This window comes from Oncorhynchus mykiss, chromosome 21 (assembly GCF_013265735.2).
Source record: "Oncorhynchus mykiss isolate Arlee chromosome 21, USDA_OmykA_1.1, whole genome shotgun sequence".
NCBI lineage: Eukaryota > Metazoa > Chordata > Actinopteri > Salmoniformes > Salmonidae > Oncorhynchus > Oncorhynchus mykiss.
In genome coordinates this window covers 5,252,611-5,270,088 of record NC_048585.1, presented here as the reverse complement: position 1 = coordinate 5,270,088, position 17,478 = coordinate 5,252,611, and the positions used below count along the sequence as shown (strand labels likewise).

Genomic DNA, 17,478 nt, shown 5'->3' with positions numbered 1-17,478 from the left:
ATTTACACATAGAAGTAAACCTATAGGCAACCTGGCCTGATTTACATGTGGCTACACATGTGGCCTGTCTGCAACAATGTGATTTTATAGGATATTTTCAAGCTGCGTACTGCAATGTTTTTATTTGTTGGCTTTGTGTAGACTATTTTGACATAGAAGTTACTTTTTAGGTTTTATAATTTTGATTAACTACATGACTAATATATATATATATATTTTTTTTTTTCATTATTTTACCAGGTAAGTTGACTGAGAACACATTCTCATTTGCTGCATCGACCTGGGGAATAGGTTGGTGAGAGGAGGAGGATGAATGAGCCAATTGTTAACTGGGGATTATTAGGTGACCGTGATGGTTTGAGGGCCAGATTGGGGAATTTAGCCACGACACCAGGATTAACACCCCTACTCTTACGATAAGTTACCCTGGGATCTTTAATGACCTCAGAGTCAGGACACCCATTTAACATCCCATTTGAAAGACAGCACCCTGAGAGTGCCTCCTAATGGCCCTCCAACACCACTTCCAGCAGCATCTGGTCTCCCATCCAGGGACTGACCAGGACCAACCTTAGCTTCAGAAGCAATCCAGCAGTGGTATGCAGGATGGTATGCTGCTGGATCTAAATAATTTTGAGATTATTATCAATTAAACTGTTTCACGGAAATGTGAATATAAAACCATAACTGGCACGTAGACGAGGAGAGGTGGTAAGATATATACAACATGAGAAAGGTTGCTGATGTTACAGCAACGGCAGAATCTGAGAGCCAGCAGGAGCAGGAGATGAATAGTTGGGTCAGGTTGTTTTTTTTGTTTATCTAGATTTCTGGCACCCTCTTGAGGCATTTGTCATATTTCATCAAACCGTACACTTAAAGCATCAGACAAGCTCACATGCATAGGTATGGAACAATACACGTAAAAACATTTTGACCAATCCATTGGTCCAAAGAACAGGCGACTTTTGGTCGACCAAGATTATTATTTTTTGGGTCGGGGACAGCCCTACTCCTCCCACAGTCACGACACTATAGCTGTTGAAACACCTCAGAGAGGCTCTGAGGCTGGGAGAGAAGGTTGGGGGTGAGGATGGAGGAGGATATGACCTCAGAGAGGCTCTGATGCTGGGGGGTGAGGAGGATATGGGCAGGGGTGAGGAAGGGTTGGGGAGGGGGTTAGTGAGCAAGGTAAGACTCTCAAGCACCTGGAGGATACCCATTCACTTCACAGACAGAGACAGACAGACGGGCCTGCTCTCTCCCTTGCCTAAAATCACCAATGTTATGTGTTGTCAGGTCTGTTTATGTCTGGGTATAAACAGTACGCAGCCCCGGTCCATTTACCAGGCCATCCATCTCCCTCCATAGTACCCCCACCGGACCGGTGATGGCCCCCCCAGAGAGGGCACTCAGACAGGGGACCCATGAGCTCTGCTGCTGGGGTATGGAGGGCACCATGGAGTGTTTTAACAGGGGTCAACTGCAGGAACATCTCTTCAAGGAGTATTCCTGGGTTGTTTTAAGGAATCTGTTTATAGTAACTGAAAGTGAGACGCTGTCTCTCGCCCACGTTCTATCTCTCTCTCTCTTTCTCTTTACCTACCCCCCCTCTCTCTCTCTTTACCTCTGTCTCTCTACCTCTCTCTCTCTATACCTCTCTCTCTCTCTCTCAATTCAATTTAAGAGATTTATTGGCATGGGAAACATATACTGTATGTAGATAATAAACAAAAGTGAAATAAACAAAGATTAACAGTAAACACACTCACAGAAGTACCAAAATAATACATTCATTTCAAATGTCAAATGTGCAAATAAGTACAAAAGGGACAATGTCTCTGTCTCTCTCTCTCTCTCTGTCTCTCTCTGTCTGTCTCTCTCTCTCTCTCTGTCTCTCTCTCTCTGTCTCTCTGTCTCTCTGTCTCTCTCTGTCTCTCTCTGTCTCTCTCTGTCTCTCTCTGTCTCTCTGTCTCTCTCTGTCTCTCTCTGTCTCTCTGTCTGTCTCTCTCTCTCTCTCTGTCTCTCTCTGTCTCTCTCTCTCTCTGTCTCTCTCTGTCTCTCTCTGTCTCTCTCTGTCTCTCTCTGTCTCTCTCTCTCTCTCTGTCTCTCTCTCTGTCTCTCTCTGTGTCTCTGTCTCTCTGTCTCTCTGTCTCTCTGTCTCTCTGTCTCTCTGTGTCTCTGTGTCTCTCTGTCTCTCTGTCTCTCTGTCTCTCTGTCTCTCTGTCTCTCTCTGTCTCTCTCTGCCCTGAGAGTGGACGGAATAGTATTTTATAAACACTATAAATGTCACATAGCTAGACAGGAAACATCCTCATGTCTTCTAATATATCTCTGTGTGCCTCCCAAATGGAAGCCTATTCAAATCAAGTGTATTTATAAAGCCCTTCTTACATCAGCTGATATCTCAAAGTGCTGTACAGAAACCCAGCCTAAAACCCCAAACAGCAAGCAATGCAGGTGTAGAAGCACGGTGGCTATCCGGTGAACAGGTTAGGGTTCCATAGCCGCAGGCAGAACAGTTGAAACTGGAGCAGCAGCACAGCCAGGTGGACTGGGGACAGCAAGCAGTCATCATGCCAGGTAGTCCTGAGGCATGGTCCTATTCCCTACTGTATAGAGTAGGACTCTAGTGTACTATAGAGGGGACAGGTCCCTACTGTATAGAGCAGGACTCTAGATCACTATTGAGGGGACAGGTCTCTACTGTATAGAGCAGGACTCTAGTGTCCTATAGAGGGGACAGGTCCCTACAGTATAGAGCAGGACTCTAGATCACTAGAGGCGACAGGTCCCTACTGTATACAGTATAGAGCAGGACTCTAGTGTCCTATAGAGGGGACAGGTCCCTACAGTATAGAGCAGGACTCTAGTGTACTATAGAGGGGACAGGTCCCTACTGTATAGAGCAGGACTCTAGTGTCCTATAGAGGGGACAGGTTACTGAGAATCTATAGGACACTAGACGGTGGTAACAAAGAGAACAACATTATGATGTCATCATTATTATCATATGTGATTGGCTATGATTATACATACTAATAAGACAATGGGAATATTCCACCTGACTGGTTTAGGATCAGCTGGGTAGTATTTCCAACAGACTACTACGGTGTTTGTATCCCTATCCAGACACACTGTAGTGATTGTCGATGCGGATGATTCTCAACTTCTTGTGTACAACATCGAGGCTAATTCCTGGCAACGTTTCTTAATGGCAATAGAGGTTTTTTTTCCTGATATATATACTGTCAAGTTTTCAGTAAAACAAGGAGACAGCAGAAAGAGCCCAGTCCAGTCTTCCATTAGGAAAGTGGTTTTCTTCTTATTGCCTAATGAGGATCAGCTGTATTGCGAGAGTCATAAACTGTTTGCGTTCTCCGAAAACAAACGATTGCGGCGAGTGGTATTGTAACGGCTCTCGTTGGTGGTATAATGAGTAGACCAAGGAGCGGCGTGGAAAGTGTTCATGATTTTAATATTAAAAAAAAAAAAAACACTCAAACAAAAAAAACGAAAGCACACAGTTCTGTCAGGCTACAGAAACTAAACAGAAAACAAGATCCCACAAACTCAGGTGGAAAACAGGCTGCCTAAGTATCATTCCCAATCAGAGACAACGATAGACAGCTGTCCCTGATTTGGAACCAATAACCGGCCAACAAAATAAATGGAAAACACAGAATTTCCCACCCGAGTCACACCCTGACCTAACCAAACATAGAAAATAATAAGGCTCTCTAAGGTCAGGGCATGACAGGTATGGTACCATTAAAACACAGTGACAGATTTAACCAGGCATCCTGTTGGTTTGCAGCCAGCGATATGGTACCATTAAAACACAGTGAAATAATTGACCAGGCATCCAGCCAACGATATGGTACCATTAAGACACAGTGAAATATTTAACCAGGCAGCCAGCGATATGGTACCATTAAAACACAGTGAAATAATTGACCAGGCATCCAGCCAACGATATGGTACCATTAAGACACAGTGAAATATTTAACCAGGCATCCAGCCAGCGATATGGCACCATTAAAACACAGTGAAAGATTTAACCAGGCATCCAGCCAGCGATATGGTACCATTAAAACACAGTGACAGATTTAACCAAGCAGCCAGCGATATGGCACCATTAAAACACAGTGACAGATTTAACCAAGCAGCCAGCGATATGGCACCATTAAAACACAGTGTCACGCCCTGACCATAGTTTACTTTGTATTTTCTATGTTTTGATTGGTCAGGGTGTGATCTGGGTGGGCATTCTATGTTGGATGTCTTGTTTGTCTATTTCTATGTCTGGCCTGATATGGTTCTCAATCAGAGGCAGGTGTTAGTCATTGTCTCTGATTGGGAACCATATTTAGGTAGCCTGGGTTTCACTGTGTGTTTGTGGGTGATTGTTCCTGTCTATGTGTTTTCACCAGATAGGGCTGTTTAGGTTTTTGTTACGTTCATCACGTTCTTTATTTTGTAGTGTTTGTATTGATTCGTGTTTTATGTTTGTTCATTAAAACATGGATCGCAATCTACACGCTGCATTTTGGTCCGACTCTCCTTCTCACGAAGAAAACCGTTACAGAATCACCCACCACCAACGGACCAAGCAGCGTGTCAACAGGCAGCAACAGCAGCGTAAAGAGGAATGGACATGGGAGGACGTTTTGGATGGCAAGGGCTGTTACACTTGGGAGGAGATACTGGCTGGAAGAGATCGCCTCCCATGGGAACAGGTGGAGGCACTTAGGAGAGCAGAGGCAGCCGGAGAGAGGAGCCGGCGATATGAGGGAACACGGCTGGCAAGGAAGCCCGAGAGGCACCCCCAAAAATTTCTTGGGGGGGGGCTAACAGGGAGTATGGCTACGCCAGGTAGGAGACCTGCGCAGACTCCCTGTGCTTACCGGGGGGCTAGAGAGACCGGACAGGCACCGTGTTATGCAGTGGTGCGCACGGTGTCTCCAGTGCGGGTGCATAGCCCGGTGCGGTATATTCCAGCTCCACGTGTCGGCCGGGCTAGATTGAGCGTCGAGCCTAATGCCATGAAGCCGGCTCTACGCAGCTGGTCCCCAGTGCGTCTCCTTGGGCCGGTTTACATGGCACCAGCCTTGCGCTCGGTTTCTCCGGTTCGCCTGCATAGTCCAGTGCGGGCTATTCCACCTCGCCGCACTGGCAGGGCGACCGTGAGCATTCAACCAGGTAAGGTTGGGCAGGCTCGGTGCTCAAGAGCTCCAGTGCGCCTGCACGGTCCGGTTTTTCCAGTACCACCTCCACACCCCAGCCCTCCGGTAGCAGCTCCCCGCACCAGGCTTCCTGTGCGTGTCCTCGGCCCAGTACCACCAGTGCCAGCACCACGCATCAGGCCTACAGTGCGCCTCGCCTGTCCAGCGCTGCCAGAGCCTCCCGCCTGTTTAGCGCTGTTAGAGCCTGCCTTCTCTACAGCGCTGCCGGAGTCTCCCGCCTGTTCAGAACTGCCAGTTAGCATAGAGCTGCCAGTTAGCATAGAGCTGCCAGTTAGCATAGAGCTGCCAGTTAGCATAGAGCTGCCAGTTAGCATAGAGCTGCCAGTTAGCAAGGAGCTGCCAGTCTGCAAGGAGCTGCCAGTCTGCATAGAGCTGCCAGTCTGCATGGAGCTGCCAGTCTGCAAGGAGCCGCCAGAGCTGCCAGTCTGCAGGATGCCGCCAAAGCTGCCAGTCTGCAAGGAGCCGCCAGAGCTGCCAGTCTGCAAGGAGCCGCCAGAGCTGCCAGTTAGCATGGAGCAGCCAGGGCCGCCAGTCAGTATGGAGCAGCCAGGGCCGCCAGTCAGCATGGAGCAGCCAGGGCCGCCAGTCAGCATGGAGCAGCCAGAGCTGTCAGTCAGCATGGAGCAGCCAGTCAGCATGGAGCAGCCAGAGCTGCCAGTCAGCATGGAGCAGCCAGTCAGCATGGAGCAGCCAGAGCTGTCAGTCATCATGGAGCAGCCAGAGCAGTCTGCCAGCATGGAGCAGCCAGAGCTGTCAGTCAGCATGGAGCAGCCAGAGCAGCCAGTCTGTGTCGACCAGTCTCTTCCAGATCTGCCAGTCGTCCAGACTCTTCCAGATCTGCCAGTCGTCCAGACTCTTCCAGATCTGCCAGTCGTCCAGACTCTTCCAGATCTGCCAGTCGACCAGACTCTTCCAGATCTGCCAGTCGACCAGACTCTTCCAGATCTGCCCGTCGTCCAGACTCTTCCAGATCTGCCAGTCGTCCAGACTCTTCCAGATCTGCCAGTCGTCCAGACTCTTCCAGATCTGCCAGTCGTCCAGACTCTTCCAGATCTGCCAGTCGTCCAGACTCTTCCAGATCTGCCAGTCGACCAGACTCTTCCAGATCTGCCAGTCGACCAGACTCTTCCAGATCTGCCAGTCGACCAGACTCTTCCAGATCTGCCAGTCGACCAGACTCTTCCAGATCTGCCAGTCGACCAGACTCTTCCAGATCTGCCAGTCGACCAGACTCTTCCAGATCTGCCAGTCGACCAGACTCTTCCGGATCTGCCAGTCGACCAGATTCTCCTGGATCCGCCAGTCAGCCAGGATCTTCCAGAACCGCCAGCCAGCCAGGATCTGCCGGATCCAACCACCTGCCTGAGCTTCCTCTCAGTGCTGAGCTTCTTCTCAGTGCTGAGCTTCCTCTCAGGGCTGAGCTACCCATCTGTCCCGAGTTACCTCTGTCCCGAGCTGTCCCTCTGTCCCATGTTATCATTGTGGTGGGTAACCTATTTAGGGACGTTTAGGAGGGGGATTAAAACTGTCATGGAGTGGGGTCCACGTCCAGCGCCAGAGCCGCCACCGCGGACAGATGCCCACCCAGACCCTCCCCTATAGGTTCAGGTTTTGCGGCCGGAGTCCGCACCTTGGGGGGGGGGGTACTGTCACGCCCTGACCATAGTTTACTTTGTATTTTCTATGTTTTGATTGGTCAGGGTGTGATCTGGGTGGGCATTCTATGTTGGATGTCTTGTTTGTCTATTTCTATGTCTGGCCTGATATGGTTCTCAATCAGAGGCAGGTGTTAGTCATTGTCTCTGATTGGGAACCATATTTAGGTAGCCTGGGTTTCACTGTGTGTTTGTGGGTGATTGTTCCTGTCTATGTGTTTTCACCAGATAGGGCTGTTTAGGTTTTTGTTACGTTCATCACGTTCTTTATTTTGTAGTGTTTGTATTGATTCGTGTTTTATGTTTGTTCATTAAAACATGGATCGCAATCTACACGCTGCATTTTGGTCCGACTCTCCTTCTCACGAAGAAAACCGTTACACACAGTGACAGATTTAACCAGGCATCCTGTTGGTTTGCACAAAGCGATATGGCACCATTAAAACACAGTGAAAGATTTAACCAGGCATCCAGCCAGCGATATGGTACCATTAAAACACAGTGACAGATTTAACCAGGCAGCCAGCCAGCGATATGGTACCATTAAAACACAGTGACAGATTTAACCAGGCAGCCAGCCAGCGATATGGCACCATTAAAACACAGTGAAAGATTTAACCAGGCATCCAGCCAGCGATATGGTACCATTAAAACACAGTGACAGATTTAACCAGGCAGCCAGCCAGCGATATGGCACCATTAAAACACAGTGAAAGATTTAACCAGGCATCCAGCCAGCGATATGGTACCATTAAAACACAGTGACAGATTTAACCAGGCAGCCAGCCAGCGATATGGCACCATTAAAACACAGTGACAGATTTAACCAGGCAGCCAGCCAGCGATATGGTACCATTAAAACACAGTGACAGATTTAACCAGGCAGCCAGCCAGCGATATGGTACCATTAAAACACAGTGACAGATTTAACCAAGCAGCCAGCGATATGGCACCATTAAAACACAGTGAAAGATTTAACCAGGCATCCAGCCAGCGATATGGTACCATTAAAACACAGTGACAGATTTAACCAGGCAGCCAGCCAGCGATATGGCACCATTAAAACACAGTGACAGATTTAACCAGGCAGCCAGCCAGCGATATGGTACCATTAAAACACAGTGACAGATTTAACCAGGCAGCCAGCCAGCGATATGGTACCATTAAAACACAGTGACAGATTTAACCAAGCAGCCAGCGATATGGCACCATTAAAACACAGTGAAAGATTTAACCAGGCATCCTGTTGGTTTCTTAACTGTTGAGTTTTTCAAACCTTCGACCACCCAGAGATACGTATGTTTTTACTAAATTCTGATTCTTGGAAGATAAAAGCCATTGTAGTGAGCCCCCCCCTCCGTAATGAAGATGCTGTTGAAGATGCGTTGATGATATAAAGATGTCTGTTGTGTAGTGGATGACGAGCATTAGCAGACCACAAACTCTCTACATCAAAGAGTTGTAAACATCTAAAGCTCATCGGAATTCCTGCAGGGGATCATTTATTTCTCTGTGGTCTGGAGTAAACAGACCTGATCTCGTGTGTGTGAGAGAGACCTGGTCGTGCTGTGTGTGTGTGTGACCTGGTCGTGCTGTGTGTGTGTGTGACCTGGTCGTGCTGTGTTTTTAAGCACTGTTAAAGGCACAATCTGGGATATTTCCTACTGGCCATTTGCTGAAAGGTCAGGCAGCCTGTGCTGACCCGCTGCAGAGGCCAGATCCTGACTCTCCCCTCTCCCCATGTGTGCACTAGTTCCGTCCCCCATCAAGTGTTTTTAAAAGCATTGGGTTGAAATAGGAATTAATAATATACTAGACTTAATATTAATGCCAAGACAATGCTTTTTTACATCCTTGAGAGGTAGTGAACAAGTGTACACTTGGAGGATAAGGAATGAGTGCACTACCTCCTTGAGAGGTAGTGAACAAGTACAGGAGTTGATTCAGAATTAGGCTACAGGGTTTCTATCAGCCTACCTCAGCCTGCCTGACTGAGGTAGGCTAGACAGATAAACCAGGCAGTCAGCCACACCGGCCAGACAGATAAACCAGGCAGTCAGCCACACCGGCCATACCGATTAAACCAGACAGGGTAGCCACACAGGCCAGACAGATAAAATATAAAATAAAATAATAATAACTTTGTTAAGGTATGATAGGGGCCCCCGGGTCGCCAATTTTCCTGGAAGGGGGTCCCTGGTCAAAAAAGAGTTGAAGCTCCCTGATGTAGAGACACGGCCTGGGAGTGAATCATGTCTTCTTCTTCCCTGATGTAGAGACACGGCCTGGGAGTGAATCAGACTGCAATGTCTTCTTCTTCTCTTGACTGTAGCAGAGCTGTGTTCCCCTCCTTGAGAGGCAGCGTGGGGATAAAGAGCTCTCTGTGCTCTGGGGAGAGGTGGAGTAAAGGGGAAGGGGGGGGGTTGAGATAGCCTTATAATGTTTACCTAATGCCCCACACATCCCGGCCCGGTCACGCATTGACGAGTTCAGCAAACATCCTGGCACTTCCTCCTCCTCCTCCGCTCTGAGCCTCCTTCCTTCTCCTTTTACCCCTGGCTTGTGTCACAAATGGCCCCCTATTCCTGCCACGTCGACACCTCCTGCTCCTCCCCTCCGGCGTTTGACGTCGCCTGATTACTAACCACTGGTCCTTGGATTCTTCATTACGCACACCTGTAGATCATCATTACGCAGACCTGTAGATCATCATTACGCACACCTGTAGATCATCATTACGCACACCTGTAGATCATCATTACGCACACCTGTAGATCATCATTACGCACACCTGTAGATCATCATTACGCACACCTGTAGATCATCATTACGCACACCTGTAGATCATCAATATTCACACCTGTAGATCATCATTACGCACACCTGTAGATCATCATTACGCACACATGTAGATCATCATTACGCACACCTGTAGATCATCATGATTCACGCACACCTGTAGATCATCATTACGTATACCTGGCACTCATCATTACGCACCCCTGTAGATCATCATGATTCACACCTGGCACTCATCATTACGTATACCTGGCACTCATCATTACGCACACCTGGCACTCATCATTACGTACACCTGGCACTCATCATTACGCACACCTGGCACTCATCATTACGCACACCTGGCACTCATCATTACGCACACATGGTACTCATCATTACGCACACCTGTAGATCATCATGATTCACACCTGTGGATCATCATGATTCACACCTGTAGATCATTATGATTCATACCTGTAGATCATCATGATTCACACCTGTAGATCATTATTAATCACACCTGTAGATCATCATGATTCACACCTGTAGATCATCATGATTCACACCTGTAGATCATCATGATTCACACCTGTAGATCATCATTACGCACACCTGTAGATCATCATTACGCACACCTGTAGATCATCATTACGCACACCTGTAGATCATCAAGATTCACACCTGTGGATCATCATGATTCACACCTGTAGATCATTATGATTCATACCTGTAGATAATCATGATTCACACCTGTAGATCATTATTAATCACACCTGTAGATCATCATGATTCACACCTGTAGATCATCATGATTCACACCTGTAGATCATCATGATTCACACCTGTAGATCATCATGATTCACACCTGGCACTCATCATTACGCACACCTGGCACTCATCATTACGTACACCTGGCACTCATCATTACGCACACCTGGCACTCATCATTACGCACACCTGGCACTCATCATTACGCACACATGGTACTCATCATTACGCACACCTGTAGATCATCATTACGCACACCTGTAGATCATCAAGATTCACACCTGTAGATCATCATGATTCACACCTGTAGATCATCATGATTCACACCTGTAGATCATCATGATTCACACCTGTAGATCATCATGATTCACACCTGGCACTCATCATTACGTATACCTGGCACTCATCATTACGCACACCTGGCACTCATCATTACGTACACCTGGCACTCATCATTACGCACACCTGGCACTCATCATTACGCACACCTGGCACTCATCATTACGCACACATGGTACTCATCATTACGCACACCTGTAGATCATCATGATTCACACCTGTGGATCATCATGATTCACACCTGTAGATCATTATGATTCATACCTGTAGATCATCATGATTCACACCTGTAGATCATTATTAATCACACCTGTAGATCATCATGATTCACACCTGTAGATCATCATGATTCACACCTGTAGATCATCATTACGCACACCTGTAGATCATCATTACGCACACCTGTAGATCATCATTACGCACACCTGTGGATCATCATGATTCACACCTGTAGATCATCATGATTCACACCTGTAGATCATCATGATTCACACCTGTAGATCATCATGATTCACACCTGTAGATCACCATGATTCACACCTGTAGATCATCATGATTCACACCTGGACCAAATTACCTCCCCTTTATCTGTCCCTCTCTTACGTTCATTCCTCAGTCAGTATTGTCCCTGTGTTAATACCTATACCTCCCCTTTAACGCTGTCTCGTTTGTTGTTCTATTCAACGTTTTCACCTGCTTCTCGACTCACAGCGTCACATTTTCCTATATAGTGGCCATGCACTGGTCAACAGTAGTGCACTATATAGGGAATAGTGTGTTATTTGGGACGCAGAGATAAACAGTAGGAATTTGAATCAAGGCCGCGACTGGTCCTGAACCTCATGAATGGGACCGACATTTGATTTATGTATCTCCTCACTAAGACCTGAAGACGCTCGAACGATGTTACTGGATGGTGTTGGAGGTCTTAAGTCACTGTGAATGTCATCACAGAGCAGAGAGAGAGAGAGAGAACAGTAGCATGACAGTGGTTTGGTATAGGTCCACCTTAGTCTTTACGGTGAGTGACTGTTTGGTATTGGGCCACCTTAGTCTGTACGGTGAGTGACCTGTTTGGTATAGGTCCACCTTAGTCTATACAATGAGTGATTGTTTGGTATAGGTCCACCTTAGTCGATACGGTGAGTGACTGTTTGGTATAGGTCCACCTTAGTCTGTACGGTGAGTGACTGTTTGGTATAGGGCCACCTTAGTCTGTACGGTGAGTGACCTGTTTGGTATAGATCCACCTTAGTCTGTACGGTGAGTGACTGTTTGGTATAGGGCCACCTTAGTCGGTACGGTGAGTGACTGTTTGGTATAGGGTCACCTTAGTCTATACGGTGATTGACCTGTTTGGTATAGGGCCACCTTAGTCTGTACGGTGAGTGACTGTTTCGTATCCTCGCTCGTCATCTTTCAATGCGGCAGGATGCCACTGGGTAAACAGCGACCACAGAATTTCAATTCGAGCTCTCTGCCTGAATCTTATGAATGGACCAATGACTGTTTTTAAATAAGGAATGGTCTGATCACACTGAATGGGATATCAGTGCTCTGAAAGTCTTCGCAGAGCAAAGAGAGGGCGAGAGAGAGAGAGAGGTGTGTTGGCTCTGTGGGGGGGAATAAACCATGCCCCGTGGATCTTATACTGATGACTCTGTGGGGGGGATAAACCATGTCCCATGGATCTCATACTGATGACTCTGTGGCGGGGGGGGGGGGGGGGGGATAAACCATGCCCCATGGATCTCATACTGATAACTATGTGTGGGGGGGGGGGGGGGGGGGGATAAACCTGAACTTGAACTAAAACATTCCAACTCTGAAACGATATAACCCTTAACGAGATCCATGTCTGAACGAAGGCATTAACATACAGCTGGCGGGTTATACACTCTATCGTCAGGACAGGACAGCAGCCTCTTTTAAGAAACGCGGCCGGGGCCTATGCATTTACGTAAACAACAGCTGGTGCACGATATCTAAGGACGTCTCGAGGTTTTGCTCGCCTGAGGTAGAGTATCTCATGATAAGCTGTAGACCACACTATCTACCTAGAGAGTTTTCATCTGTATATTTCGTAGCTGTCTACATACCACCACAGACCGATGCAGGCACTAAAACCGCACTCAATGAGCTGTACTCCGCCATGAGCAAACAGGAAAATGTTCATCCAGAGGTGGCGCTCCTAGTGGCCGGGGACTTTAATGCAGGGAAACTTAAATCAGTTTTACCTAATCAGAATGTTAAATGTGCAAACAGAAGGAAAAACAATTCTTGACCACCTTCACTCCACACACAGAGACGCGTACAAAGCTCTCCCTCTCCCTCCATTTGGTAAATCTGACCATAATTATATCCTGCTTACAAGCAAAAATGAAAGCAGGAAGCACCAGTGACTCTGTCTATAAAAAAAAGTGTTCAGATGAAGCAGATGCTAAACTACAGGACTGTTTTTCTATCACAGACTGGATTCTTCCGATGGCATTGAGGAATACACCACATCAGTTACTGGCTTCATCAAAAAGGTCATCGAGGACGTCGTTCCCACAGTGACTGTACGTACATACCCCAACCAGAAACCATGGATTTACAGGCAACATTCCACTGAGCTAAAGGCTCAGAGCTGCCGCTTTCAAGGAGCGGGACTCTAACCCAGAAGCTTATAGGAAATCCCGCTATGCCCTGTGACGAACCATCAAACAGGCAAAGCATCAATACAGGACTAAGATTGAATCGTACTACACCGGCTCTGATACTCATCGGATGTGGCAGGGCCTGCAAACTATTACAGACTACAAAGGGAAGCACAGCTGAGAGCTACCCGGTGACACGATCCTACCAGACAAGCTAAATAACTTCTATGCTCGCTTTGAGGCAAGTAACATGCATGAGAGCATCAGCTGTTCCGGATGACTCTGTGATCATGCTCTCCGCAGCCGATGTGAGTAAAGACCTTTTCAACAGGTCAACATTCACAAGACCGCTGGGCCAGATGGATTACCAGGACGTGTACTCCGAGCATGCGCTGACCAACTGGCAAGTGTCTTCACTGACAATTTTAACCTCTCCCTGTCTGAGTCTGTAATACCAACTGGTTTCAAGCAGACCACCATAGTCCCTGTGCCCAAGAACACTAAGGTAACCTGCCTTAATGACTACCGACCCGTAGCACTCACGTCTGTAGCCATGAAATGCTTTGAAAGGCTGGTCATGGCTCACATCACCATTATCCCAGAAACCCTAGACCCACTCCAATTTGCATACCGCACCAACAGATCCACAGATGATGCAATCTCTATTGCACTTCACACTGCCCTTTCCCACCTGGACAAAAGGAACACCTATGTGAGAATGCTATTCATTGACTACAGCTCAGCGTTCAACACCATAGTGCCCTCAAAGCTCATCACTAAGATAAGGACCCTGTGACTAAACACCTCCCTCTGCAACTGGATCCTGGACTTCCTGACGGGCCACCCCCAGGTGGTAAGGGTAGGTAACAGACACATCCGCCACGCTGGTCCTCAACACTGGAGCCCCTCAGGGGTGCGTGCTCAGTCCCCTTCTGTACTCCCTGTTCACTCATGACTGCACGGCCAGGCACGACTCCAACACCATCATTAAGTTTGCTGATGACACAACAGTGGTAGGCCGGATCACCAACAGCTATGAGACAGCCTATAGGGAGGAGGTCAGAGACCTGGCCGTGTGGTGCCTGGACAACAACCTCTCCCTCAACGTGATCAAGACAAAGGAGATGATTGTGGACTACAGGAAAAGGAGGACAGAGCACGCCTCCATTCTCATCGACGAGGTGCAGTGGAGGAGGTTGAGAGTTTCAAGTTCCTTGGCGTCCACATCACCAACAAACTAACATGGTCCAAGCACACCAAGACAGTCGTGAAGAGGGCACGACAAAATCTACTCCCCCTCAGGAGACTAAAAAGATTTGGCATGAGTCCTCAGATCCTCAAAAGGTTCTACAGCTGCACCATCACTGCCTGGTATGGCAACAGCTCGGCCTCCGACCGCAAGGCACTACAGAGGGTAGTGCATACGGTCCAGTACATCACCGGGGCCAAGCTTCCTGCCATCCAGGACCTCTATACCAGGCGATGGCAGAGGAAGGCCCTACAAATTGTCAGACTCCAGCCACCCTAGTCATAGACTGTTCTCTCTGCTACAGCAAGTGGTACCTGAGCGCCAAGTCTAGGTCCAAGAGGCCCCTTAATAGCTTCTACCCCCAAGCCATAAGACTACTGAACAGCTAATCAAATGACTACCCAGCCTATTTGCATTGCCCCCTCCCCCCCATTTTAAACTGCTGCTACTCTCTGTTATTATCTATGCATAGTTACTTTAATAACTCTACCTACATGTACATATTACCTCAATACCAGTGCCCCCGCACACTGACTCTGTACCGGTACCTCCTGTATATAGCCTCCACATTGACTCTGTACCGGTACCTCCTGCATATAGCCTCCACATTGACTCTGTACCGGTACCCCCTGTATATAACCTCCACATAGACTCTGTACCGTAATACCCTGTATATAGCCTCCACATTGACTCTGTATCGGTACCCCCTGTATATAGCCTCCACATTGACTCTGTACCGGTACCCCCTGTATATAACCTCCACATTGACTCTGTACCGTAATACCCTGTATATAGCCTCCACATTGACTCTGTATCGGTACCCCCTGTATATAACCTCCACATTGACTCTGTACCGTAATACCCTGTATATAGCCTCCACATTGACTCTGTACCGGTACCCCCTGTATATAACCTCCACATTGACTCTGTACCGTAATACCCTGTATATAACCTCCACATTGACTCTGTATCGGTACCCCCTGTATATAGCCTCCACATTGACTCTGTACCGTAATACCCTGTATATAGCCTCCACATTGACTCTGTACCGGTACCCCCTGTATATAACCTCCACATTGACTCTTTACCGGTACCCCCTGTATATAGCCTCCACATTGACTCTGTATCGGTACCCCCTGTATATAACCTCCGCATTGACTCTGTACCGTAATACCCTGTATTTAGCCTCCACATTGACTCTGTACCGTAATACCCTGTATATAGCCTCCACATTGACTCTGTACCGTATACCCCCTGTATTTCGCCCCACTATTGTCATTTACTGCTGCTATTTAATTATTTGTTATTCTTGTCTCTTATTTTTTGTTGTTGGTATTTTCTTTGGTTAAGGGCTTGTAAGGAAGCATTTCACTGTGAGGTCTACTACACCTGTTGTATTCAGCATTTCACTGTAAGGTCTACTACACCTGTTGTATTCAGCATTTCACTGTAAGGTCTACTACACCTGTTGTATTCAGCATTTCACTGTAAGGTCTACTACACCTGTTGTATTCAGCATTTCACTGTAAGGTCTACTACACCTGTTGTATTCAGCATTTCACTGTGAGGTCTACTACACCTGTTGTATTCAGCCTTTCACTGTGAGGTCTACTACACCTGTTGTATTCAGCATTTCACTAAGGTCTACCTACACCTGTTGTATTCAGCATTTCACTGTGAGGTCTACCTACACCTGTTGTATTCAGCATTTCACTGTAAGGTCTACCTACACCTGTTGTATTCAGCATTTCACTGTGAGGTCTACCTACACCTGTTGTATTCAGCATTTCACTGTAAGGTCTACTACACCTGTTGTATTCAGCATTTCACTGTGAGGTCTACCTACACCTGTTGTATTCAGCATTTCACTAAGGTCTACCTACACATGTTGTATTCAGCATTTCACTGTGAGGTCTACTACACCTGTTGTATTCAGCATTTCACTGTGAGGTCTACTACACCTGTTGTATTCAGCATTTCACTGTGAGGTCTACCTACACCTGTTGTATTCAGCATTTCACTGTGAGGTCTACTACACCTGTTGTATTCAGCATTTCACTAAGGTTTCCCTACACCTGTTGTATTCAGCATTTCACTAAGGTCTACCTACACCTGTTGTATTCAGCATTTCACTGTGAGGTCTACCTACACCTGTTGTATTCAGCATTTCACTGTAAGGTCTACTACACCTGTTGTATTCAGCATTTCACTAAGGTTTCCCTACACCTGTTGTATTCAGCATTTCACTAAGGTCTACCTACACCTGTTGTATTCGGCGCATGTGACAAATAAAATTGTATTTTATTTGGTCGGTACCTAGTGAACTTAATATTCTGTATTTTGTCATATGGTTCCCTGACAGGTTCAATAAGAACGGCATCGATCTGAACAGGAACTTCCCAGATGCCTTCTCTAAGAAGGAGAGTGGAATGAGAGAGATGGAGGTGAGAGCCATTATGGACTGGCTGAAGACTGAGAGCTTCGTCCTGTCGGCCAACCTGCACGGTGGGGCTGTGGTGGCCAGCTACCCCTACGACAACAGCAATGGAGGTACTTGAGAGAGAGAGAGAGAGACTGAGTGATCCCAATTTATTTATTTTATTTTTACTAGGAAAGTCAGTTAAGAACAAATTCTTATTTTCAATGAGAACGACAGATTTGTACCTTGTCAGCTTGGGGATATGAACTTGCAACCTTTCGGTTACTAGTCCAACGCTCTAACCACTAGGCTACCCTGCCGCCCCAATATATATATATATATCCCAATATAGAGACTACTAGAATGACTACAGAGTAGAGAA

The 17,478-nt window shown here is 47.1% G+C and overlaps 1 protein-coding gene across 2 annotated transcripts in view; it reads left to right on the top strand.

The window, feature by feature from the left end:
* The window catches only part of LOC118942834 (carboxypeptidase M-like), a 76,794-nt gene that overhangs the window by 42,945 nt on the left and 16,371 nt on the right, over positions 1-17,478 (top strand). For both annotated transcript variants that reach the window (XM_036956668.1, XM_036956667.1), the window contains exon 5: positions 17,040-17,227. In XM_036956668.1, coding sequence (XP_036812563.1) covers positions 17,040-17,227 — 188 coding nt within the window. The remainder of the gene's footprint in view (positions 1-17,039; positions 17,228-17,478) is intronic.